The sequence below is a fragment of the Acanthaster planci genome, linkage group LG07 (assembly GCF_054643075.1).
Source record: "Acanthaster planci isolate LZ-2023a linkage group LG07, COTS_SCS, whole genome shotgun sequence".
Classification (NCBI taxonomy): Eukaryota; Metazoa; Echinodermata; class Asteroidea; order Valvatida; family Acanthasteridae; genus Acanthaster; species Acanthaster planci.
The window spans coordinates 14523737-14550347 of NC_141783.1; the positions used below are offsets into that span (position 1 = coordinate 14523737).

The window sequence follows — 26611 nt, forward strand, 5'->3', positions numbered from 1 at the left end:
GTCTTGATTGTGAGCAAAATCACCTCCGTGTGATACGCAGAGTGGAAGAGAGCGGAGACGCGTCCCTCTGCCGCCAACGCAAAGCCCTTCGCGCCACATGCGTGTAGACTCGCAAAAACACGTGGAGTGCGTCTCTGCAACCTCGTTCTCAGGATGTACATGTCAAGGACATACAGATGCAAGCTCGATCTCACATGCTAACAACATAATGCGCCTTTGTCATCGGAAGCATCATTTTCAACGTATTGCAAAACGCACGATGAACAGATTGCAGAACAACGGAAGGTATTTTGAAAAAGAAAGAAAAAATAAAAGAAATCTTCATTGCACTGTGACTGATGGCCAGGGTATCAATTTATCCTGCCAATTTAGGGCTTACACGCATGTGCACTGTGCAAAATACACGGCAACGATCCAAGCATGGAGAGGAAGGAAGGGGGGGGGCCACTGTTAGTCTGATTTCCAGACAAAGGGATTAAGGGATAAAGTCAGTGACAAAGTCGCGGTAAAAAAAATAAAACAAACTTTGTTTTTCCAGTGCTATTCTAAGCCAGCACAAAAAAAAATCAGACATTTAAAAAAGTGACAATTTAAACACCGACGTGACAAATTTCATCGAGGAAGTACTCCAGTTACTGTTTATTTAGCAATGTATTAATACAGCCCAGCTCTTAATATTGAATTCTGCATATGAAGCCCAGATCAGTTGAATAAACCCCGTGTAGTACCTCCAAAGGTTTGTCTTACAGCGGAACCCATTGCAGCGGTCAATATATAGCAAGATGATTAGGCTCTAGACAATCTGTGAAGTGCGGAGGAAAATGGCAGAAAAGAGGGAGAGGGGGAATGAAACAGGAAGCCTGAGAAAGGATCTAGAGGATTCACAGCAAGTATATTTATTATAACTGTCAGTGTCATGTAATATATTCATGATATGAGATGTTACATGTACAGCTGAGGACGAAGATTACAGAGCTGCGAAGCAAAAAAGGTGAATGCTTGGTGTATGATATTGTAGAAATTACTGTCTGAGTAACCATGCCATAAGGCCAGAGGTAGGCCAAAAAGAGAAAGCTAGGCAATTCAGTAACAGCAAAGTCACTTAGCATACATTTTGTTTGGTGACCAGTAAAGCTGAAAAAGGTTTCCACTGAGCAGCTCTGTAAAGCCAGTCCCGAGTAATTAGTTTGCTACAACAATGGCCGCACATATAGCAATGCTACAAAATATTCAGCACTTGGTGCGTTATCATGAAATACCAACACAAATAACTTAAATTACCAGAAAAAAATTCAACGCACTGTTTAAAATATATAAATATAATACTCAGCTATGTGGTGCAAAACAGTATCTTTATAGATTTTTTATTTTTTATTTTTTTAAAGCAATGCAACAGCGAAGCAGATGAGGTGGGCGGTGCTTATGGAATGCTTTCTAATTTGCATACGAGATACAGAGTCCATAGGTGACAAGAGACAGCAGGGATGCATGATGAAGATCAGGTGAGGTTGGAAGGATGAAAATCCACAATACATTCACCAGAGGGGTGTTTAACAATGCTGACCACAACAGGCTGTGATTTAGAGGCTCTACATAGCTAAAACACCTTGACCATGTGAATCGTGAACATGTGGTTTGGTAAGAAGTACAAAAAGGGAGCAAAACCTGAATGATTCAACCTCTAAAAATCCACTTTTGGGACACAGTTCTTGAAATCTGAAGAAATCCTGAGAAATGACAGCCCTGGGAGAAATGTGAGGGCATTGGCAATGCAGCCTAACTGAACGAAAGGTAGGGGAAAAACAAAGAGAGCGGACTTTGTATTCTTTGGAAATTCACCTAAATCTTCAAATGAATTGCTTGAGAAAAACGCAGCAGATCCTGAGGTGGGATAACGTAAACAGTGACCTATGCAAGATTCTGCACAAGAGAAGAAATTGTTGACGAGGAAGACAATTAATGAAATCGGAGCAAACACTATTACAATTACCTAGTGTGATTTGAAAAATGTGGTTTCGAATTCATTCACAGAGTCAGGCAACACATTTGGTACACAGTTTAACTCCAGCTTCAAAACACACAACTTAAGGATTTCACTTGCAAATGGTACACTGCCCAAGACCATGGCAGGCTCAGGACTTAGTGAACCGTGAATCTCTACACTGCAAACATCAGCGTCATCTGCAGTGCTCACAGACCGTAATTTTTCCCATTGAGAGTCACTCTATGTTGAGAACATGTTTCAAAATGTAGTGTTCTGGTAGACGCCTTGAAAACCAACCTATTTTTAAACATGGATAGTTGCTCATCCATTCAGAATTTTTGTTGATCCCTTACAACCAGAAGCCAAATGGGAGACAGAAACTCTGTATGGGAAATGTTGGTCTTTCAAAATGGGCCTACAGAAATACCTGCAAATTGTTTATCAAGTGCATGTATTATATGAAAATGTTTTAATGAACCAACTGAATCCAATGAGACAAAATTAGTACCAGATTAGATGGTTCTCTGCCAATAAATTCAAGCATCTCCATCCAAACACATTCAATTTCAGAAGTAAGTTGTACCGTACCACCACTGAGTATGAACCAGTTTATACAATTTTTTATAATGGTGTTTATCTGCATCTTTATTTGTTATTTGCATCTTGTTAGAAGCTTAAAGGAGTATATTTTTCAAAAATCACAGTTTTGATTCATATACACTGCTGCAAAGGTGTAACTTTATACCGTAAACCCCACCCATACTTCAAGTATTTACTGTACAGTCAGACATTCAAAGAAAAATTCATTACATACTTCTTCAGAAATTGGATTCATTTACGATTCAATAGTTTGTTCTATACAATTCTTTCTGTAAAATTTATAGCAATGTGGCCCTGCAAATATAAAAATAAAAAAATTATCCACGTTTTTAGAGCATTGTGTTACAAAGAATTACTATTTTAGGTTTCAAGGTTCGGTATTTGACATTTTTCTGACAAATGCTAACAAGTTTCACACAGCCATTCCCACAATCCAATACCCTACTCACTGGATATTGTCCATTCAATTCCTTCAGGCTGGGCTAATCACACTCGGGGAAATTAAGTACACTTTGCACTAAGCTAAAAAGTAATTTAACCACACACAATCAATTTCTGCCACAAACCAAAAGATTCCGACAGCTGAAAGAAAGTCTTTCCAAGATCGGAAAAATCAACACAAATTGTCTCCACAGTCGGGTTTTGTTGGCTTTTAGCAGATGTGGTAAATGCAATCATGACTGGTTGTCGAGATTTCTTTCCATAAGCTCAGTCGATGGCTTGAAAAACTTGGATTTTAAATGTTTTAAGTGAGGGAGTTGTTCAGTGAAAGCAGACTTAAGAAAAGAGGCCTTTTTTCCAACAAGTGGACCGGCTGTCTTTTACAGAGGTTTTAGTGGCCCTCCACAGTGGCTCACTGTGTACATGCCACACAGGCAAGGTCCTTCAAGAACAAAGCAATGGTCACGACGATAGGGAAGACCTCACACATGTACTGTTGTTCCCGAATAACCTCAGACGTGCTGCATTTTGGGCATGCACTGTTGAAAAACCGGACTGGTTCAATGCCCACGTAGAAGTGAGCTAATAGTGTTCCCCACTGGTTAAGGTTTGGTGCCACTGAACCAATATACATGTAGTGAAACATCACATCAATGAGAGTTGGAAGTTGAAACCACATGGGTATCGCAGCTTGTAAGGACAGCAAAGACAATGGAACAGAAGAAAGGACAAAGTGTGTGGGATCTTGAGACGGCTTCTAGCTTGATGGTAATGCATAAGATAGGGATGACACCAGCTGCACACTGCCAGAGCCCTTGCTGTCTACACATCAGATTGTAATGTCTGCTTTATAGCTTTGAGACAAACACTTAAAGATCAGGCATCAAGCTGACAAATGCATTCAACTGGCTGAAAACGCTGTAGTAACGTGCAAAACAAATCTTCATAAATACTTTAACACATACTGTAACTGTAACAAAATGTTATCTTCTACTTGTTCGATATAAATAACGCAATGCAACTTTTTGCAAAATAAACCCAACAGTAAGCGTAACAATTTACAAGTCTGAACTCCTTGCTGGAGTTCTTTTTGTGTATTAATCTTTACAATTTGTTACTTTTTAAAAACTATATCTGTACAATACCAACAGTTATCCCAATGTGGTTAAATAGAAACTGTCTGAAAATAAATGCACCCTTGTTAAATTGCCACGTTTACAAAAAAAAAGGGAAAAAATGTAGGAAATAATGCGGGCATTTAAATATTACTCAATCACAAGAAACGGCAAATCAAAATCCATCCATCACAAATCATGACATGCTGGATTTCATGGACTTTAATTGTAGCAGAATTTATACACTTGCAGAGGAAAAAAATATGCACCAAATTCTGTGTGCTTCATAAAAAAGGAATCATGTCTTTTTGTCTTTTTTTATACATCTATATACACTAGGCACCGAAGGCGATGCCCAGGTCGTCATGGTACAGAATGCTTTGGTGTTGTCCTGCCAACATGAAATTTCAGTGCAGAATTTCCGGGAGGCTTTGTTTTTTGCCGCGTGAGCTGCATAGTTTGCGTAAGAACCAAAGTGGTTCCAATGATTAATTTGCTTGGAAAAAAGGATTTAATTTTTTTTTGTTTCGTTTATAATACATTATGTACAGCATTCCAGTTCTCTAGGACTAACTCAAACTGTAGTTGCAGCTGTGAAAATTGTACAAGTATCCCAAACAATTCTTTAAAGGCAGCTTGAGATGGGAAATGACTCAGAAGTGGCTGTACTTTATCTCAAACAATAACGAACTTGAAGCACTGCTCGACAGAACTCAAACCCAGAAATAATGAGAGGTCCACCCTCTTTACTATCCAGCAAAGTCGTGAACATACAGTACAGTCACCTGATTGGTCAGTTTCCATGCACTGATCACAGCTTTATAACCTTAACAGGTAGGAGGCAATCTCAACCACAACACTGTTAATGTTTGCTACCTTTTTTTCCCGGAACAAATCCCCATCTGATCTACCTGTCCATCCAATTCTGAATGACATCAATCACTGTTCCTGATAGCAAATATCCTGTATGTCCTTCAACAGTGTGGATCAAACTCTCATCTGAGTTAGTACATGTACAAGGTTTTCTGCCACATCTGTCAACACTATTAGCGATTTGATTTTAAGTTCCACCTCTCTGTTCTTCTAGGAATGTCTTAATATATTTGTTTGGAGAGGTCACATCAGCTTACAAGAACTCTGCCACAGACACTGAATCCAAACTCACAAACCACTGAACAACTTTTGATGCTACACTTTACTCGCCCGCTCGTGGAAGCACATTCTTGGAACCTGTTCTTTTTGTTCTCCCTCAACGGGGAACTGTTCACCTTTCCACTGTTCAGCAAAGGACTGTGGACCTTTTACAATAGCCACACCACCTTCTGTCAAAGATAAGAGTCTTCCAAGACACTCTTGTCTGGATCAGAGACGACATTCGGGCTGATTCCACTGAGCTCTGCATTGCCTTACTCGGTGACAGGAATTGATATTAACTGGTCAGGGTGGGTCCATCTACAAACCCCCTCACTCCGTGATGGGGATGTTATCCCATGCATCATCTTCCAGGTGATGGAGGTCCGTGGGCGTGCTGATGTCATTGAGGTCCAGTAGATTCAATGGAAATGGGTCTTTGCCCAGGGTGGCTCCAAACGCCCCGTCCATGTTGAAGGTTGGCGGTGTGGCGCTGACAGGCGTCAGCCCTGTGGCCGAGCTGGGGATGACCAGGTCTAGCCAGTTTAGGTCGCCATCTGGGTGGACCACGCCCGAAGCGGAGCCGACTGCATCCTTCCCCGTGTCCATGGTGGTCTCACTGCAGCCGTCAATGGTTGTCATGGGGATGTCGAAGGGCACTGACTGGGTCCGGCATGTTCTCTCCCCTCCAGTCAGACCGCCTCCTGCGTCACCCAGGTCCAAAGATGACATGTTGAGGTCTGTAGGATCCACCTCCATGGGCAGGTCAGAGGTTGGGTAGGAGTGCGTGACAGGAGGGGGAGGGGATGGTCCGGGTACAGGGAGCTTCAGGTCAATGGAGCCTCCACGGCCACGCACAACAGAGTGAGTGACTGTTGTTGCACCTACATTGGAGTTGTGAAGTGTTCGCTGCATGTCCCGGAACTTTGGTGTGATGGGAATTTGATCTGAATAATCCAAAACAAATACAAATAGTGAGAACTTTATTTGAAAAGGCAAAAACTGGCTACCCTTCATAAAAACAACAGACAAATGTTTAACAATTTTTTTAAATGGAAAAAAACAAAATTCTAAACAGCATATAGGCCTATTAGAGAAAGAATCACAGACAGTAGCACCGCAGAATGCATTTTTAACCACTTGCCGCCGGGGACTCCTGTTTCGGGCACCGTGTGTTTATACGCGTGGCTGGGGTCTCCGAAAACGGACAAAGGGAACTGGGCCTTGTAACAAAAGACCATACTCGGGAAAAAAAGACCAGGCTGCTGGGCATTACCGACATTTAATCACTCTCAATAGTGGAGATAATCCAGCCTTGTTTTGAAACAGTATCCCATGGTTTGGGGCATTTAGTGTGAGCGGATTACCACCGGGGACAAAAGCTCTCCACCACCGCAGCGATGAGCCACACAGCACCGCTGCATGCTAATCTGGCCCCTATTGAAAAGAGGTCAGCAGTGCACTGAGCCAGGTTCGTGAACAAAAGACAGTTGTATAACACCGCACAATCTGGGCTCTGTTTACAAGGCTGCAGGCCTGGCTGAAATATTCGGGCGTCAATGAAGGTCACCTGTCAACTTAGAGTAGTGCCTGAAGATTACTCTGTGTGGCTATAAACGACCGTTAAATGGAATGATGAATTGTTGAAGGATTTTGAAAACGGAAAAAATGATAGTCATGCCGGCCCAGCATCCTCAACGTTGAAAAATGCCCCGGTCCGAAGTGGTTAAAATGATAAATTTTTGAAGAATTTTGAAAATTGAATATCTTGAAAAAGTCCCGATTATGTGCACTGCAATTTTCAAACCACCCGGCAGCAAGTAGTTAATGAGTAAACTTTAATCAATATCTGCCTTGAAAGATGAGAAAATAAAACGTACCAGCCAATCCCTATAAATATATAAATCAGTGTCGGTTAGGCCTATCAATCGATCAACTGACCAATTAATCAACCTATCAGTCAACCACCAAATGGATCAACAAACACATGTCAAGTGATTACTAATCCAACCAACCGACTGACTGACCAAGTGACTTAACCAACCAGCCAGTCAATCAGACGTGAAACGAACCACGATGTGACTAACAAACTAGCTCACTGGCCAACAGACTGACGGACTAAACGACTGGCTGGCCAGCCTGCAAGCCAGCCAGCCAACTACATGAACAACAACCCAGGATTTGATCTCTTGCCACTACTCACATCCATGATCAACAAGAACTTCCAACAAGTCATCCAGGTCCTGGCTCTTGGTGCTCCTAGGGTCGATGTTGGCACTGTTCCCTTTGGGTGGTGATCCCACGGGAGATCCTGACACTGGACTGTTGCCTTGGCTCTGCAGAAGATAAAGTGCAAAGACAACAAATGAGGACAGACTTAAATGAAAACCCGATTAGAGGGTTAACATCGATACCAGTGTGTTTAATGCTGTGGTGAAACTAAATGGCCTATCTTATGAGCACCAAGCTGGAAGGTTTTTAGAAAAAACGGTCATCTCAAAGAAATGCATACCTTCCTCTCTTTTACCTGCCGGACAGCTTCTTCATAGTTGGGAGGAGGGTTGGCAAACGTTGGCTGAGTGATAGACCTTGTCATGCCTGATCCAATGCCCAGGACGTTCCGCTCTGTGGGGCTACTGGGTAACGAGGCGGCCTTGGGCACGACCATGCCATTGGGCAGAGACATGGACTGGTTGTCTGGGCTCTGCTGCTTACTGAAGAGGAATGGTTGGCCATTGGGTGGCGGCGAAGCGAAGGAAAACACCTTGGGCTGCTGGTTTAGCGTGTGGGCAAAATCCTTGCTGTGAAACATGAAGGCGCTGGGCTTGCTGTCTTGCTGGAGCTGGTGGGGAGATAGGGTGCCTGGTTTGCCAGCTGGAGACTGCTGCTGCTGCTGCTGCTGGGTCGAAACTGTTGACAGGTTAGGCTGCTGCAGCTTCTGCATCTGGAGCTGCATCTGGGAGAGCTTCAGCATGCGCTCCAGCTCCTGGATTTTCAACTGCTGCTGCCGCAGGATGTCACTGCTGATCTGGCCGCCACTGCTGGTGGTGGTTTCCAGTGATGAGAGGTCCATCATATCTTGGTTGCTGTTGTCATTGCCAGACATGTCCACAGGCAGGATGCTGGATGCCGGTGGGAGCGGCTGGGGGGACTCCAGCGTCGGCATGGTGGGGTCAAATGGGCTACCTTCCTGCCCAGACCCACTCATAGTCTGTTGATTGGTGGTGCTGACTGTGTCGGGGCTGCACACTGCTGCCGTCAGTGTACCTTGGAATGTAGGGGGCGACATAGGATCGAAGGCGCTCCCTGGTGACATAGGTTCTGACGTGACGGATAAGGAAGAGCGGAACTCTGGTGATATTGGGGGCGTGCTCAGTGATCCCTGTGCACTGCTGGTGGTTTCGCTGAAGGGCACATCTAGATCTGTGGAACTTGAGACCCTAGTACTCGATGTAACAGCTGTGGTGCTGACCTCGTTGGGGGAGGATGCTGACGTTGTGACCTGCTGTTCCATATATGGCCGCAGGCGCTCCACCAACTGTGGCTTGGTTCCGGACACATGAAGTCCACGATTTTTTAACTCTAATTTCAGTTCAGATACTTTCATGTCCTCCAGGTTGGACAGGCTGCGAGGTTTGCCCTGCGAAGCAGCAATGCTGGGCTTGGTGTCAGGCTGCTGCTGTTTAACAGTCACAGGTGCAGCTTGTGCGGGCGCCGCTGGTGCAGCAGCTGGAGCAGCGGTTGTTGTCACTGTGGAGTTGGAAGAAGTGTGCGCGGAGGTGACTGGAGTATTGGAGGAGGAGGCACTGGTGGTGGTGTGTTTTTGGTTGGCTGTGTTGGGTAGGATCAACTGCTGCTGCTGGAGGAGTTGCAGCTGCAGGTACAACTGCTGCTGCATGAGCAATAGGTTGTAGGGATTATTGACTGTACTGGCCTGCTGGACCTTGCTGGACTGCTCGTTGGGCGGCTTGTACTCGTGGAACTTGATCTCCTTGGGCTTGGGCCTCTTAGTCTGCTTTTTGCGGGGCTGCCTCGGTGAAGGGGTCACCTTGCCACCTGAGGCCAGGCTGATGTTGGACACGGCTGAAATGGGTGTGAAGCTGTTGCTGGTGACTGGTGGAGGGCTGATCAATCCTGGCTCCTGCTTGATGGTGATGAATGCCTGACCTGCCTTGGGTGAGACCAGCTGGGAGGGACTGCTGACACTTGCCTGGTGCTGCTGTTGCTGCTGCAGTTGCTGCTGTTGGGCCTGCAGAGTCTTAGAGTTGTCTCCAAAGGCGCTGGAACTGTGTGCAGAGGGTAGGCTACCAGTGCTGAGTTGTGATTCGGCCTGACTGACTTCAGACTGTGAAGGCGACAGAGCCTCATCACTGAAGCCTTCTTGGCTGTCTTCCTCAAACTCAAAAGGATTACTGTCCAGGCTGTTCGTCTTCAAAAACTTCACTTTGCCATCTGTGTCAAGAAAATGACCCAAATATGGCATTAGAGATGTCAGCAGAAGATTATGACTGCTAATAGGGATTTACCGATATACCAAAATCTTACTGTGGAGTTGCTGTAAGATTTTGGTGAAAAATTCAAAGCACCTACTGTCTTAGTCCATTGTGACCAAGATTGAAGAGTGTCCTTTAGTCTTAAAACCTGCGCCTATTGGATTGTTTGAATCTTCTGAGATGCTCACAGTTGCTGCCAAGTAAAGACCCACATAGATGGGCTAAGACTCATCAACCTGTCTTGACTGCTCTGGCTGGTGAGCGCCCTCTAGTGCCCAAGCTTCCCTCCCTCTCTGCCTGCTATGCCCTCCTGGCCTGCCTCACCTTTGACAGCTTGCTCCACCAGCGCGTTGTCTGTCTTCAGGATGTTGCCCTCGATCAGCTCCAGTGGGCCTGGCCTGTTCTTGATCTTGGTATCCAGATCTTGCTCTAGACGGGACCGTTTGAGCCGCTGCTGGGTGGCGTTCACCAGCGGGTCTACATTGGTGTCTGGAAAAGCACATTTAAGATGAATGCATCAGGGTAAAGACTGTTAAGACAACATGGGTAGCTCTTGGAGGATGATTAGGCTACAAACACAAGTCTACCTTTAAGTTTAGATTTGTGCATGAAAGAGAATAAAATCTTCTGTTTGCTTTCAATATGTAACACACACACACACAAACTAAATTCCTAAAGAGTTTTTTTACATTTTAAAAACATAAAAAAATATGTAGACATGCATGGTTCTTCAACTTTGGGACAAATTTCTGGCGCCGGTTTTAAGAATCTGACCAATTTAACACTCTGGACTGTGACCCAATGCAACCATGAAAGCCCACAATATAACCTCCCATTGGAATTCTTTGCTTCACAACCAATGGGATCAGGGTCACCTACAGTGCCCCACAATCCTGACACATGCCACGACAGTTCTGATTGCGATGGGGTGGGGGGGTGGGGCACTATCTCCCAAGATTTAATTGAAACTCTTCCCCTTTTTGTCTGCCGCTTCCTCTTCGGGAGGACAGTTTTAATTACCAACTGGCACAGCCGGTCTAAGTATCACAGTGAGTAATTGGTAATTTGGCAGGGACTTGATTAAAATAATTAACAGGATTCCTGTCATGAATTGTCAACCGGTTATGATGAGGACATCATTAAGGGATTAAATGCAAGCTTCAACAAAAAAATTGTCAACTTAGTTGTACAAAATGAGCAACACGTGCTGGCTGGAAATGCTACAAGCATTCCGTAACTTGCACGTGGGGTTGACGTCTTTGATGGTATGTGAAAATACACCGGATGAAAATAAACCCAGAGCAGGGCCCTGCAACGTCTGTGGAAATACAAAAAGATTTTACACGCCATGCATTGCTGCCATCCAGAGAATATATCTCAAGTGTGAGTAACAGAGGATCGTGTGATTTCAATTAGCGAGTCTGTTTAACCCTGCTCACCTTCAGGAACACAAACGACTAACACAATTTTCAGAAATAGGAGACTCCCTATATGATCGGCATAAAAACCCTGTAATATATTGAACGTAAAGAATCACACAGTGGTATGGAAGCAACAGAGGTGTCTGTCAAAAGATTTGTCATCTGGCAAAGTCATCTGGGAGAGCGATTCCCATCTGCCCACTTCTGCAGCAAACAGAGCGCAGAAGGAATCTGGTCTCGGATGAGCTGCTGGGGCAAACGATGGCCCATCAGAACAATGAAACGTTTGAGACGAGACGCGAGGCTTGCCCCAAAGTGGAAGCCAGCCTGCTTGTCCTTGGAGAAAGGATCTAGCAATTCACACAGTAGACTTGACGTAGCATGACTGGCAGATTCTTAAAGATATTTCCAGGCAACATTTTCTCCTTTTTTCCCTCCCTCCTTAAAACGAAGATCATCTGCGTGGAGTCAGTGCTATAAAAAAAGACGACCTTTTTTTTCTGCATGTATAACTTTTGATAACAAAAATCTGGGAAAAGGCAAATCCCTTTGTGGATTTTAGTTGGGAGTTCACAGGCCCATAAACTATGATTTTTAAATGCAAACTGCAATGAAATCCTTCAAAGTTGAGAAACACACACAACCACCCCTCAATTTGATTTTGTTAAATGATTACAGCAATGTGTCTTCTATCCCATATGCTGCTTCCTCATGAAATTGACTTCACAAGATTATTCACATTTTTAAAGTTCTCGCAACACTTCCCGAGCTGACCGGAACCAGCCCAGTTCCAAACATACAAAGAGTGCTTTCCCTTTGGCCCGTCTTGTCCTCTCTATGCTAACTGCCTACCTGCCAAGATGTGCTGATTGACAAGGTGTGACTTCTCGGGACGAAGACGGATCTTTCTCTGCAAGCTGTCCCCAACCTACAAATGAAAAAATGACACAATTGATAGACTAGATGAAACTTCCTTTCGACAGTCCGATAATCGAGCAACTGGCGCCCAGTGAATCCTGGTGCTGAGAGCCAAGACTTGTCCATTACACAATACGACCACAACTCCAGTGTCGGGAAAAAGGCAACAGGTACACGTACCGACTCTGCATGAAATCAAGTGAAAACAGAATCTGTGGTTTCAAGGAAGTTACTGTACATGCAGGATGTGAGAGATCAGATCTTGAGTCACCTTCTAAACCTGATGAAAAATATGTATTTTCCTGACAGAAAATACCAAATGCAGAAAATACGCAATACACATGTCCATGGCAACTAAGGCTAGGTCTATTGTCTGTGTGTCTTAGCAGTTTTTCCAATGGAGTGAAGACCTAGACCTAGCTCTAGACAACAGATTCAGATTCAACCTGAGATTAGTATCAAGTTCTTCTGTCCTCATGATCTGAAATATAAATGCAGAAGAGACATGTTGGAGTTTAAAAATTCTGGGGTATTGCCACCATTGTAGAGCAAAGCAATTCTTAAATTGTTGCAAACTCTTTCCAAAGAGGATGAAAGCTGGGCCCACCAGCGGAGAAATCTCCCAAAGATCCCCTTAGGAAGTCACACTTATTGTGATATGTTATCTTGTGTTTACCTTCTTCTTATCCGACCCCCCTCCATTCCAAATGCTCAATCAATATCTTTTTTTAATAAACTGCTTCTTAATAGCTATATAAAATCCTGTAAGTTTAGTAACATGGTTGATGGAGACAACAAAGTACCATCTGAATAACAGTGAATTAAAGTGGAAACTAAATGAATTAAGAAACTACTTTTGGAGGAAATTAACTTGTGTAAAAATTGAAGCAACTATAAATCTGCAATACTCTTAACTACCTTTTCAGAATGTAAACAGGTCACTTTTCAATGCACAATTTTTATAGAGGACAAAAAACAAATCACAACACAAAGGGACATTGAGCGGGCAGTGGGCTTTTTCGTTTGAACGTTAAGCTAACTTTATCCCAATTGAAGGAGTTCTAACTGAAGTAAACGGCACCTGAAAAAAATAGTGTGGGAAAATCTTTGTTTAAAAAGAATGGTCTAACTTGATTTAATATGTTACATCAATGAGGATTTGGAAAAACAAACCAACTCCAACTGGTGAATTAGTCAATGGTGCATCTGTGTAACACACTGGTTAGAGACAGTTGGCAATGCCATCCAGCTCTCCTGCCCCCCCCAGCCACACAACACACGACAGCTGTTGGATCTCAGGGGGGGGGGAAGGAAGGGTCCCCCACATCCAAAACTTCTAGAATCTTTTCTTGACCTGATGCTTGCTACAAAGCTCCCAACTTTGGGATGGCATCATGCACCAAGGATCTGAGGATAGGTTCTCCTTGCCAAATGATGACAGTCTGGACTTAGTGAGATGCGATCCAAAAAAAATTCAGGGATTGATTCTTGGGCTGTGCACTCATGCACGACAAATAAAAGTTATCAGTTCCACAACAGGCACTTTAAGAGCAGCTCTGAGGACAATTATGAAGGGGTCTGCAATTCTGATACCTAAAAACATGTGTAGTCCTGACACGCAAAGTGCTTGATCATCTATGTGTAAACACTGTAGACATGCGCTTTGCTTCAAAAGCAGCAGTTCCTGGAAAGAAGGGATGAAACAATGATCCAGTTCCGTACTCTAATAGTGCATGCCCAAACTGAAATGCGTCTAAGCAACACATTTGTGCAAAGTCGGTTTTATCACTGCTGTCATATGCTGACTCATGCCCGTGCTTTGTTCCCAAAAGACTTTGCCTGTATGAAATACCGAACTGGCTCGTTCAACAGAATGTTTATCTACATAAAGCCACTGATAAGCATTGATCTTATTAGGAACCGGGGGAATGGGTCAAGGGGACAATTTTCTGACCTTTACCTGAATAAATATGGATTCAAAATCAAGGCCGTCACCAAAGCACAACCAAAACATTCAGCCCTACACCATCATGGCCAATATCCTCATAATGCATGAAACAACACACACCTTCACCGCATGCCCTCTAACCATCTGTCTCACAAAACGGTGACCCGCAAGTTATTCCGACAATTGGATTTGGGAAATTATCCTAGGATTTGGGGCAATGGTTTGGCTCAGTTTTCTTTTTAAAGCCATTTGGCCGGTGGCTCACTGAGTATTCTCCTTCTCAAAATAGACTGCAACCAGACACTCATAAGCCAGTGCAGCAAAACCTTTTCTCTGTGTTTCCTTGTTTCCAGTACAGTTGCACGTGTCTTTGAAATTGTCACCCGGTGATTCCGGCTGACAGTTCATATTTTGACATTTCCAGCAGGTAGATGGTGTTTCAGGTAGATGAAGTTTCAGGGTCCCCGGTGGGCGCTGGGAGATTTCTGCCACCAGTGCAGGGCGTGTGTGGCATGAAGTACTTTGCCAGACTTAAGTCCATGCCTTCTGCATTCTGGGCATTGGTAGCCTTTCGCTTCGGCAGGTGAGGGGGGCAGGGGCGAACCCCGCACTGGTAGTGGCACGGATGGCATTCAAGACGAGCACCCAAGAAATGGCACAGGAAGGATATCGATTTCTGATGTATTTAGTATGAACTGAAATCCCATGTTTCCCTTTGGAAAAGGGGAACCCTCCTAATTTGTTTCAAATGCCATATACTTAGGAGCAATAATACAACTAGAAAGTCGTAAACCATCTGGCCAAACATCAAATACCTACACATGTACAATGATCAAGCCTAATAGGCCGTAGTTGTGGGAGACCCAATTTCAGGCATATTCCAGAACGTATTGTATACATTTGAAACCCTTAATGGGATGGTACCAGGTGATTTTGGGGGTCGGAATGATACCTTAGAATAGAGTCTGGTTTTTCAAATAAACACGCTTTAACCGGTGCGTTGGGAAATCTGATTGAAATTGGGTCCCCTATGAATACGGTCTATTGCACCAGCCAGTTCCTACCAGGACCCTGACGGTGTGTATGAATGATAAGCATGCTTTAAGCCTTCTGCACAGAAAGGACGTTTTCATTTGAAAACGCACAAAATCCTGGTGAAGAGAAAGCGTCTTAGGTCAATGTTCCCCTGACAGAATGCCCCTGGGCGCAGATGAAGAGTCCTCAATGAAAATTAGCTCTTGCATTTTCAACATTAGAGGGCGCCATATCAACTACAGCAGTAAATCCTTCGCGACAAGGGGCCTACCAATAATTTCATATGCATTTTTGGTTATATCCAAGCATCATCCTGGTTGTCCATCCATGTAGGAAGAAAACCTCCCCAGGGTTTTAAATATCATCAACTATCACTGTGCATCTACTTCTCCAGCTTTACTGGGTGGAATTTGCTGAATGGATAACCTTTGAGAATGATAAAAGATGGGATTTGAGGAATTTGACAAATGCAAGATCAGAAATTTGTTGTGTACAGATAGAAATGACAAGATTTCCTCACTCTGTTACCTTATAATTTCCTCCTATCAGTAACTTACAAACTGGTAGATAAAAAAGAAAACAGGAATTGCCAAAAACGATGATACAAGGAAACCTGTATCCTGAGAACATAAGAAATATTCCTTGACCACCAGTCACATCAGTGAGGAGAAATGGATCCAAGAGGGCGTTAGACAGGCAGTCTGGTATCCAGCCAGACTCTGCCTGGGGCATTCCACCAGTAATCTCATTACAGTTGGGATCGCAACCTTGCCTATTCCTGCATTTTCAGCTACGTTTCTTTGTTTCTTTTCAAATCGGCGGGAGTTTTTCCCTTTCTAGTATAATAATCTATTAAGCTGGTGACTGCAGTTGTCGGGAAGTCTTCGGGGAGTTGAGGAATGCTGCGAACCCGGATTGGGTAACATTCACTGGGGGTTTGCATTACATGTGCAGTCTCAAGTAGGAGAGAAGTTCTAGTTCAGTCACTTCAGACGGTGCACAAGACTGCAAAGGATGGTGATGAAGGGGTCGAGGGGAAAGGTGATAATTATGAAGACAGTGATGAATGAGAACATGACTAATGAGACGGTGACAATGCAGTGATGCAACAGAGGGCATGCCGACGACGGTGACAGAAATCGTGCGTGACAGTTACAGTGACCATGCTGGTGGAGACCACGTTGGTAATGACAATGACAACAAAGGAAGTCCTGATAACAGCAAAGACGGTGCTAGCGTTGGTTGCTCTTGCAGTGAGACACAGCTCATTATGAGAAAGGGAACTATGAATTTTGGATGGGATGCAAGAAACAGCAGAGGTCGGGGGTGGAGTCTGGAGGGAAAAAGAGGGATGCAACAAGCCTCCAAATTTCCAAGGAATTAACGTTTGCTTTGATGACCACCTCTCTCTAATTTGTCCCTCGGCCACTGCTGGTGTAAAGTCAAACCCAGAAACCTCCTGAACAGCACTGTGACTTCCCAAGTTTCTCCTGACAAAAGCAATCCAATCTCAACACACTACACATTTGACCTCACAGTCAGGTTCACACTACAGATTAAAGTCACCCAAACCCAGACCACTGGACCAATGTCCAGTACAGCGGCTGTCTACACCTACAGCGGCTGTCCAGACCAACACCTGCATCCTGTCAAATTAGGCCCCTGTCCTATTAAAGCTAAGGGGGCACCATCCAACCTTCTAAATCAACTCCCAACAACAACACCACATCAGAAGTATATGATCCAAAACACACTTTTTGCTTGTAGCTTTTACACTCCTGTTGAAAGACACATATATGGCTCAGTTAGTAGCTACAACTGCTTGGGAAAAAAGATAAGCTAATTGAATAGTACATAAAAATTTGAACAGCCCTGCTACAGGAATATTTTGGTAAGAAAATGGGGGGGGGGTTGACAGACACAAAAAGGTACAAACAAAACAAAACAGAACAGAAACAAAAGAAGTTCAGTTTGCAGATACCTTCAAAGTTAACAAATGAATTTCAGAATGGGAAAAGCAATACCATGCATCCATTTAATGTAAATCAATTTTTGTGCTGAAAAGTGAAAGCTAGGGAAAAAAAACCAAGCTGCCATTTGAATTTAGAAGCCAAAAAAGTACAAATATTAGAATCTGATCCAACTGGTTCACATTCTGCAAACAATTCTATGGAAATATCACTGTAATTAACTATCAAATGAAGAACTCAGAACTGTATCAAGTATTTAAGCACAATGACTTTTTATAAACACCGGTAGGTCTTGATGTAAGTCACAACCACTTTTACATGAGTCATAAAAATATTTAGCGAGTGTGAGAAACATTTTTTGGAAATGACTTCAGCGATGAATAAATCAAAACAGGATTCCAGTTACCCGTCATAAAGAACTCTGCACATCAACAAACTAGTGACTTGAATACTGTGGTATTTTGTGAAAATTCAATAGTCAGATGGTTGGTCTGAATTCCTGGCAGGGAACACCCTGGAATGTTGCACTCATTCTGCCCACAGCCCAGGGCTCAAGGAGAACAGGCTGGAGAAATTCAATTTTGCTCTCCCCAAGAATTGCTGAAATTATTACCGAATGTGGGTTCCATCTGGAAAGGAAGCTGAGCCCCCCCCCCAAATTTCACTGCTACATTTGGGGGACATCCAGAACAAACATCTCTTTATTAATATATTGACGATTATTATTTTCCCCCCCAGAGCAACTCTCTGGTCGAGAATGACACGACTTAAGTTTGCCAACGTGATCATATTCCTGGTGCAGAAAACATGATCATATTACCGGTGCAGAAAACAAAGGTCGCCGAATTCTGGTCCAAGTCCATTCTAATCAATTATCAACACATAGGATATCACACAAATCTACATGTGAATTCATCTCAATTGGAAAACCCTGAGAAAAAAAATCTTTTTCCCAAGAAAAAAAAAAGAACCAAGTCCAGGAGCTGATGGAAAAAAAACAAGCTACGGTTGCTGAAATTAGGATTGACCTAACAAATGCTGCACAAATGCAAGCTGAGTAGTCTAATGGTAGAGATGTTTGTCCTTGCTTGCTTGCAGGAGGTTCTAGGTTCAACCCCACCCTGGGTTACCTTGGAACCTTTAACAGAGGAATTCAGGCTGGACTGGTAAATGCACACGGGGGAGGGGGGCGAAACCAGCGCAGGAATAGTGCCATACTGCGTCAAAATACTAAAGGGATAGCATCTTAAGAGACCATCGTCAGTCGAAGAGAGGCATAGCTTTCACACACATAGCTTCAGATACACTGAAGAGGGACACACTATACGTATTTTTGAAGTCATAAATAATTAACCAAGTCTAATAATTTTTAAAGCCAATTCAGACCCAATTATGGGCGACCGCTGAGGACAGCCCACCCAAGCAGACAACCAGACCGACCAAAACACAAACCTAGGCCATTCTTGGCACAAAGTTGTGTCTGGCTCTCACCTCAGTCTGTGTTTTCCCTAGGATGTCTCTCGCTCTCTTTTTTTTCATGGGGCGATTGCTGGTGTGGCCCTAACACTAACAAATTACAACAGCTATGAAAATATTGGGCTTAGGTGTTAAGTCTGGAGGCCAGGGGGTTAAGAAATGGAGTAAGTGGTTTATAATTGGGTGCGTGAGGCCTCATAATCCATGGTACAACGCCTCTGTAATATCATCATCATTGTCACCCCTTTGAGCTTGTTGATTACCGGTGGGGGGGGGGCAATTTTCTTCAGATGGAGTCCTAAGAGAGGAAATTTATTTTCATACCCCAAGGATAAAGAGGGGGGGGGCAGAAGGCTTCTGGAAGGGTGAGAGAAATAAGAAGGGAGGGTAAGGGGTTGGGTTGAGGTAAATTTCAGGTGGCAATGCATCATCAGGATAACAAGCAATCTTCAGGATGTGTGTGTGTGTGTGGGGGGGAGGGGGAGCCGCAGAATTTTGGATTCACCCCACGAGTCAGGATGTTGTGGGCTGGACTGTGCCAGAGGGTATGCTGTGCTTCCTGGACAGTAATGGCAATACAGCAACAAACAAGAAGGGAATGCTTACTTGTGAGTCATGTTACGTCTGAGCTCACAGATACCAGAATAAAAGGGGTCTAACAAAGGCCTCGGTAGAACAACAAAAATCAAATCTAGGTTTCTTTTTCATTCGTGGAAGGGGAACGTTTGATATTCCCTGTGGGAAGGATGGAACAAACACACACAAAGCATTAGGACAGCAGATGGCGAAGAGATGAGTAAAATCACTGATGAAGTGAGGAAGATGTTGTCTGTCCCTCCCCAAGTGCGACTTGGAGGGGGGTTGCTACAACCCCCCCAGGGAGGGGAAGTTGTTAGGCCATGAGTGGTTTTCCCAGGATGTTTGGGTCTTCAAACAGCCAGCTTCTAAAAACAAAGCATGAGTGTGTCAGTAACGATAGGGAGGGAATCTAAAAAACAACTTTTGAATGTGAGAGGAGTTTGTGTGAGGAATCAGACAATTACATTTAGAAGTCACGAACTGAAGTTTTGATTTTTGTTTTTCAGCCGATTATTCTCTCTGCAAGTTGGGCCAGAAGTCTCCAATTTGTCGGCAAATGCCGCTCCCAGCCGGGACTGAGACGAAAGTGCTGACGTTTATTGTCACTCACTGTACCTGTACGTCACGCTACTTCTAGTGTTTCCCCAGTCTATGGGGGGATAAAAAAGAAAGAACCTGACACGCCGCAAACCCTCCGCTATAATCCGCCCTTGTGATGAGATACAGTTGCAGCAGACAGCCACTTGGTACCACCAGGGATACAGTATGGTGATGTCAGCCACTGGCTGCATTAGTCAGGTGCTTGTGGATCAAACAAGAATAACTTCAAAGTTCTGAATCATTCCAAGGTTCCTATCGATGTGCTTATTTCCAATGTTTCCTTTGGGCGAAGCAAAGGTTAACCCTAAGCAACGATTCTCACATGTATAAAACAATTGCACCATGAAAAAAAAATGCTTTGGCAGTAAATTTGCTCTCCAATCACATGGATACCTCATTATTCAGTTGCTTTTCTTTTTCCGTTCTCCACAGAGCCACATTTGTACCCGACTCTTGCATGAATTGCGTACGATTTCAACATATCATTTATCCCCGTCATCAGGGCAAAGTCATCAGTAGCCCTGTCTTGACTGAGTAGCAACCAGGGTGGCATGGACGCCTGACCTTGCGTTTGTTGTTTGAGTGCAGTCAACCACAAAAGTACAGGATACAAACAAAGCCCTCAGGTAATCACCCCCTTCACTGGGCTGAAAAATTCAAGTGTGAAAGAGGAAGTCCAGCCTCGGACACAAGAGAGTTGGAATGGGCACTGAGTTCAGTGTCTATGGCAGTTTGGACCAGATACTGAGATGCTCTTGCATTGTGTCCAAACAACATAAGCATCATTCAACTCTGGAAAACAGGCTGTACACCAAGAATTCAACTGAGAAAAAAAGGCAAAAAACAGCTTATATCTTATTCTTTGTCATAATCAATAATACTTTTCCATCCAAGAATCAATAAGATTGAAGATGACGATACATGGTGCAGTTCATATTCTTTTTATTTGTTCAGGTATTTATAGCATTTGTAAGGTGAATACAAAATACCACCTTTTGATACACTTTTTTAAGTTCTTGTGATGAGTGAAATTTCTGGGTGTTAACAGAAGGACACCACTAAGATAAACAGTCTTTCTGCAGTGAGTCGCCGGATGACAGCGGCAGTAAGGAAGTGCTCGCAACCAATTGGAGACAAAGGAATGTCAGCACAGTTGGAGAGGGAACCCACTCTGGAAAATATGATGCTGCTCAAATAAGTAAATTATATATCGGTTGGGAAAATTTTAGCTACCTTTTGTTTGACTGTGACCACAGATTGTTCAGTTGAGTTTTCGTGTGTATGAAAAAAAGGCAAAAGTTCCTGAACTCCATCTGGATTGAGTAAAAGAAAATTATACTGAAAGTGGGTCGTTGGGATTAATTTTGACGATTCAATTATTTATTTGTAAGTGTAGGAACCTACTCACTACAAGTGTACGGAGGGGTATATTCATAATACTGCTTTTGCATAGACAAGTCAAGTGATCAAGCCTAAAAGAAAATAGTATCACTGTTCTTCAGTGCAAGACTGTAATATTTTTGCAAGGAAACAATGAAAGAAATGTAAATTTTAGGCCGTGTCCGAACATTACAACCAAGGCTATTTCCACCTACACTGACAGACATCACCCGGTAGTGGCTGCAATAACTTCCTAAAGGTGTGTGTAATTCTCTCATCAACAGCCACTTCATTAGGACACCTGCCTTGGGTATAGACCTTTATCATCATGCTGTCATGTTTGTCCTGTTCCCTGCAGACCCATTGGCAACAGTAATACAACGTTACCTTCCCCTCCAGCCTCAGTTTCACTACATTGCTTTGAATGGTAGGAAAGCAAGATGGCTGCCCTATGATAGAGGTCTATATAGACAGAAAGCCCCACAGTTAACTTCAAGGAAATCCAGCAGGGCCTATCGGGTGAGATTCGAGCCTGTGTCACTGTAAGTGGCTGGTGTCTGGCGGGAGCACCACTGTGTCAAATCCTGCCAGTCAATGGAGACCCAATGCAAGCTACTGGAATAGGTACAGTCACAGTTGGGTTGACCTTTGACATATCAGACACAGCTCCTTTAAACTCAGCCATGCATTTCTCCATTTCTTCCGTACGCACCCTGCGAAGCAGAGCACGGCAGCATTTTTGGGCGGCTGCATCACTCTCCGGAATGTTAGACAAAAGACATTGATGTCCGTCATCAATGTTCACTCCATTTAACATCACTCTAGCATGACATACCACGGGGAGGAGGAGGAGAGACTAGAAACGACCCACCGGATTGGAGGAGAAATGAGCCGAACAGGACCCAATTCTTGATTCGGTTACTTCAATGAAACAGGAAAAGTTCTCTGCAAAAAAGGAGTGCCCAGTTTTTCTTTTCACCAATGCAGAGTGTATCCATCAAATGGTATTTCATTATAGTAATGATGCAAAATAGACTCAAGTCACAGTAGCCAAAAAGGCTTCACGAACGGACAAGCTTAGGTCAATGAGTTCTTCACACTATAAACAGATGCAGTCTATTTATGCAGCATCACGAGTTTGAATTCTCATATTGCAGAACATTTTTCAAAATAGAAAAACGGAGATATTTTTACGTAGATTTATTTTAGACTAGAGGCACAACAGACTGCTAGTTAAGCATGTCGGGAGCTAATAATAACCAGATTCTATTTCTGGTTGGGACGGTTCCAGTACGTGACAGCATTGCTGTCTGGCTGTAGACAGGCTGCAGACAGCACACAAGGCTATTTTTGAAAAGAGAAAAATCCGCAGAGGAAAAAAAAAAGGAATGCGATAAAGGGAAGCAAAGAGAAAGGTGGCTGCTACGGAGCCGGCTGTTGTTAGTGGGACATCTTGAGGAGATGGAAAGATCCAAACCGGATGTTTCCAGGTTACGTCAAGCTGCTTCCAGGCTTCACAGATGCTGCATAGCTACATATAGGTCAGGCTCACAGCACTGTCGGTGCACTTAAGCGAAATTCTGTTTGTCAATACAACACTGGTTTATAGATGAGTAAGGATCAGGATTTAGAGGAAGCACAGCAAGATTCCGCATTATTTAAAAAACAATGACTGTAAAAAATGTCACTAAGGAGCAACAGTTCAGATACAAACAACTCAGCATGCAACATGCTACACCAACCTTGGCTATATAATCACTGGTAAAAGCCATTTGAATGTAAGACAATTTATGTATCATTTATTCAAAGATATATGACTAAATTATGAAAATGTTGGCAGTGTGAATCAGTCATCAGTCAGTAATAATCCCCGTCCAGACAAGCTTTGCCTGAGTATTTTTGCTTAATTCTACAGCCAATGAGAACCCTGTATCTGACGGGATTTTCAATTACAACCAACCAGGTACCAGAGTATGAAGATCTCACATCCCCGGACACTGTCACACCAACTGATCCTCTAAGCAAAGCTAGAAGACATACACAACACAGCTTTATGTACTACTGCACGACGCAGAACACCTACTGCATCAATTTTTGCTGATAAAGTACTCAAACTTTTTTTGCGCCATTATGTGCAAAGGGTTTCTGTGAACCAAGGGAGCACAAAATTTCAAGCATCAAACAGGTAAAAACTAGGAAACCGGCGAAAGTAACAGTGCCAGAATTAAAAAAAGAAATGATTCAAAGAGTTTTCATTTTGAAATTGGATTTTTTTCACAGTGCTTCATAACTACGGCTTCTTGATTCCAAAAACCTTTTTGCTGAGTGACGATGGCACATACAAGTGAGATATAAGAATGACACCAGGTACATGTAAGTTACCTTTGCTCTTTCTAGCCTTTGACGCTGCTCATGGAATCCTGGTGAAGCTTTTAGAGCTGAAAAAAAAAAAACCAATTCACATCATTAAATGTCTTTGAAAGTGTAGGTTTAAGTTAGGACAGACGGCATCTTGATTTTTAGTCAACTCACAGTACACCAAACACTGTCTACAGTTCTAATAATCCGTTGCTTATGAGTATGCAGATTTCGTTAAATTATTAAATTTAAATCTGCTTATGAATAATCAACAACAATGCTTTCATTGGCAACTTGACATGGTGTATTTTCACTTTCAGAGCATCTGGCTGCTCCAATAGAACTCAATTATCATTTGCATGAGTAACCCAGGTTCCCCCTAAATGTTCCGCCGTTATGACTATTTTTAGATATTCTCTGATTGGGCAAACCATCTCAGTTAAACAAAGTCACGGCCTTTGTTACTAGATTGAGGAGACTGCAGGAAGTGAGTGGTACTGCGCGTGGCATGGAACAGGACCACTTACAGGATCTGGCACCCTGCACTTGAACCGATATTCTGATGTCCATGTTGAGTCCGTAAAGTACCGGTATATTCCCAAATTACGCTGAGAGAGAGGAGTGCAGTTATCAGACTACAGGATGACACAGGGATGTTCACTGAGTCAAAGTTCCATCGCTACGGGCACTGTAAATTGATTTAAGATATTTCTCAATTTTCCACTAAAGCCTGGTCCTCGCCAGGCTTTCAAGACTATCCTAAATAAAACTACCGCTACGCTCATAACGTTTTATCCCCCTGGCCCGCCCTAATGTGCAAACCCACCAACCATTCTCAAGAATGTGCGGGATTCTTAGCAGGCAGAAGGCATATATTGGAATACCTGGTATTTGAGGAAACTTCTGGAAACATATTTGGGGGGAGCTTTATCTTTTGGTGGGCAATGAGACAAATGAAGAAGATTCCTGGATGTCATAAAAGAAAGCATTATAACAGTTGTTGCTGGGGGGGGAGCTATGCATAACAGGCATCTATTTGTGGCAGGTGACATCACGGGCAGTGGATGTCATTGGCTGCTGTAAAAGCGGCGGAAGGAGTTGCGGCTTGTGGAAGTATGCCGTGGCTATCTGTCTGATGACGTCAAAGCCCGGCACAATCAATGTCTCACTACGATCTCTCATTTCTCGTCCAACGGTATAAAAAAAGAAGAAGCAAGACAGGAAGGGGAGGGGGGGCAAATGGAGTAAAAAAAAATCAAGGATCGTAGCCACGAGGCAGGAATCAGATGTAGAGACTGTGGATTCTGGTATGCCTGGTATGCGCTACGTCAGACTGCGGACCATGTTGTTGTAATGGGCTTACAAGCGCTGAAGCTTTAACCTCAATGACATAATTTTTCTCCTGCACCCCCTCGTCCACGGAGCACTACAAGACAATGATGGTGGTGCAGGCCCAGCTCCGTATGCTGGCAGCTATATTTATCATCTCCATCACTGATAATACTCGACCGTAGATAAATATATGCACGGCATCATAACTTCCTCGGCTTGGCCTCAAGGCCACAGGAGATGGTCCACAATAAGTTTGAGGACTGCAGAAACTACTTTGAATACTGTGTCTTACTCCGGATGCATTTGAGCAGTATATGGCAGTAGTTTGTGAGAACAAATGTCCACAGTGAGCATTTTTATTTGAGTTCAAGGACAACACAGTTTAAGAATCACTCATTTCTAGGTATGCTACAAGAGTCAACAAAACGCTTTGCAAATTAAGAACTTGAGCAAAGTAACAGTTAAAAGAACAATATGTTGTCAAAAATGACTTGGAATTGCAGCGTGGTTAGCCATGACCAATTCTGATTTTATAGAGTTTAAGAACTGTAGGAACTGGAACAAAAAGATACTTACGAGGCATAATTCCTTGGCTGACAAGTTCTTCCCTGGGGCGTCTGAGCTTGAGTCGTAAAGCAAGTACTGTTGAAGAAAGAGAGAGCAAAGAACAAAATCAAAGATTTGTTCTCCTTTAGCCTCAAAACTAATGGCTGAGGGGCAGAATAATGGTAAGCAACTGTCAAACCACAGTGAAAATGTACCCATTAAACATTCTGCATTTTTGGAACTGGTGCTCTTAGGAAACAGTTCTACACAATCAAAAACTGAAGACAAATTGCTCCACTTTGCTTATTTCCTTCTAGAAAGGACTCGTGCTGAAAACTTGGCAATCCACATTGGTCCAGAGGTCATTGACATGTGGAACACTCAAAGGAATGCATGCGCATTCAGGTGTACATTTCTCGCAGGCCACAAACAGTATCCCTGTTCTGTGTTATGTGGACCTTTTCCTCCAACAGCGGCCATCAATGCACTCAGTGAAAATCTACAGTTGTGATGCCAGACCGCTGCATGTCACTTCACAGTTAACATGGCTTACCAAAATAAAAAAGCTTTTGGGTTTATCCCAGGTTACAGGACGGCATCAAGTAAGCACAAGTTACATGGACTCCGAGGTCAAAAACTAAATCGCTGCATAAAATTCCGAGGTCCAAAGTTATTGCAGAAGACACAGCGAAAACAACGGGCTGGGGTGCAGCTCAGCCAAACGACAGACTAAAACAAAGACACGTCAGCAAGACAATGGCTCTCAACCCGGCTGGGAAAACAAAACTCTCTCAAGACACAGTGTCCTGGGATGGTACCAGGAATTTGACATTTGAGCAAGAAAGGTGACTTTCCAGCACCACGCTGTGAGTGTAACAACGCAGCGGTGGAAAAGCCGATATCTGTGTGAGAAATTTCAACTGGAGGTCTGGTGCTTTGTTTTGTTTTGAAGCATATAAGGCAAAAACCGTGGGATAGGCGCTCATTATAAGTTTGCACAGTGGGAACTTTAAACCAATAACGAGCTGAATGGGGGATATTTATCAGCCAGGAATTTTTCGGGGGGAATTCTGGGGAGATCTGAATTTGCTCAAAAAGTCTGTTTTTACTTGTCTGGCTGTTAAGCTACCCTGGATTTGATAATGAAGGGTAATTTTTATTTAGGCGCAGTTCTTTAAACAGCTTCAGGCAACAAACAGGTATTTAAAGTGAGCCGTGCAGACAGTCACATAAAATTTGACCATTTTTTGGCAGATTCAAACAAACTCAGTTGACCTTGTGGTA

The 26611-nt window shown here is 43.4% G+C and overlaps 1 protein-coding gene across 10 annotated transcripts in view; it reads right to left on the reverse strand.

The window, feature by feature from the left end:
* Nucleotides 1-603: 603 nt before the first annotated feature.
* The window catches only part of LOC110980865 (uncharacterized), a 123540-nt gene continuing 97532 nt past the window's right edge, over nt 604-26611 (reverse strand). For 8 of the 10 annotated variants that reach the window (XM_087138839.1, XM_087138834.1, XM_087138836.1 and 5 more), the window contains 7 exons: nt 25358-25423; nt 23474-23529; nt 12038-12113; nt 10089-10253; nt 7784-9723; nt 7475-7607; nt 604-6218 (listed from right to left, as the gene is read on the reverse strand). In XM_087138839.1, coding sequence (XP_086994965.1) covers nt 5605-6218; nt 7475-7607; nt 7784-9723; nt 10089-10253; nt 12038-12113; nt 23474-23529; nt 25358-25423 — 3050 coding nt within the window. In that variant the 3' untranslated portion in view covers nt 604-5604. Of the gene's footprint in view, nt 6219-7474; nt 7608-7783; nt 9724-10088; nt 10254-12037; nt 12114-23473; nt 23530-23976; nt 24268-25357; nt 25424-26611 lie in introns of those variants that run through there. The other 2 variants (XM_087138840.1, XM_087138842.1) reach the window with 2 other exon arrangements.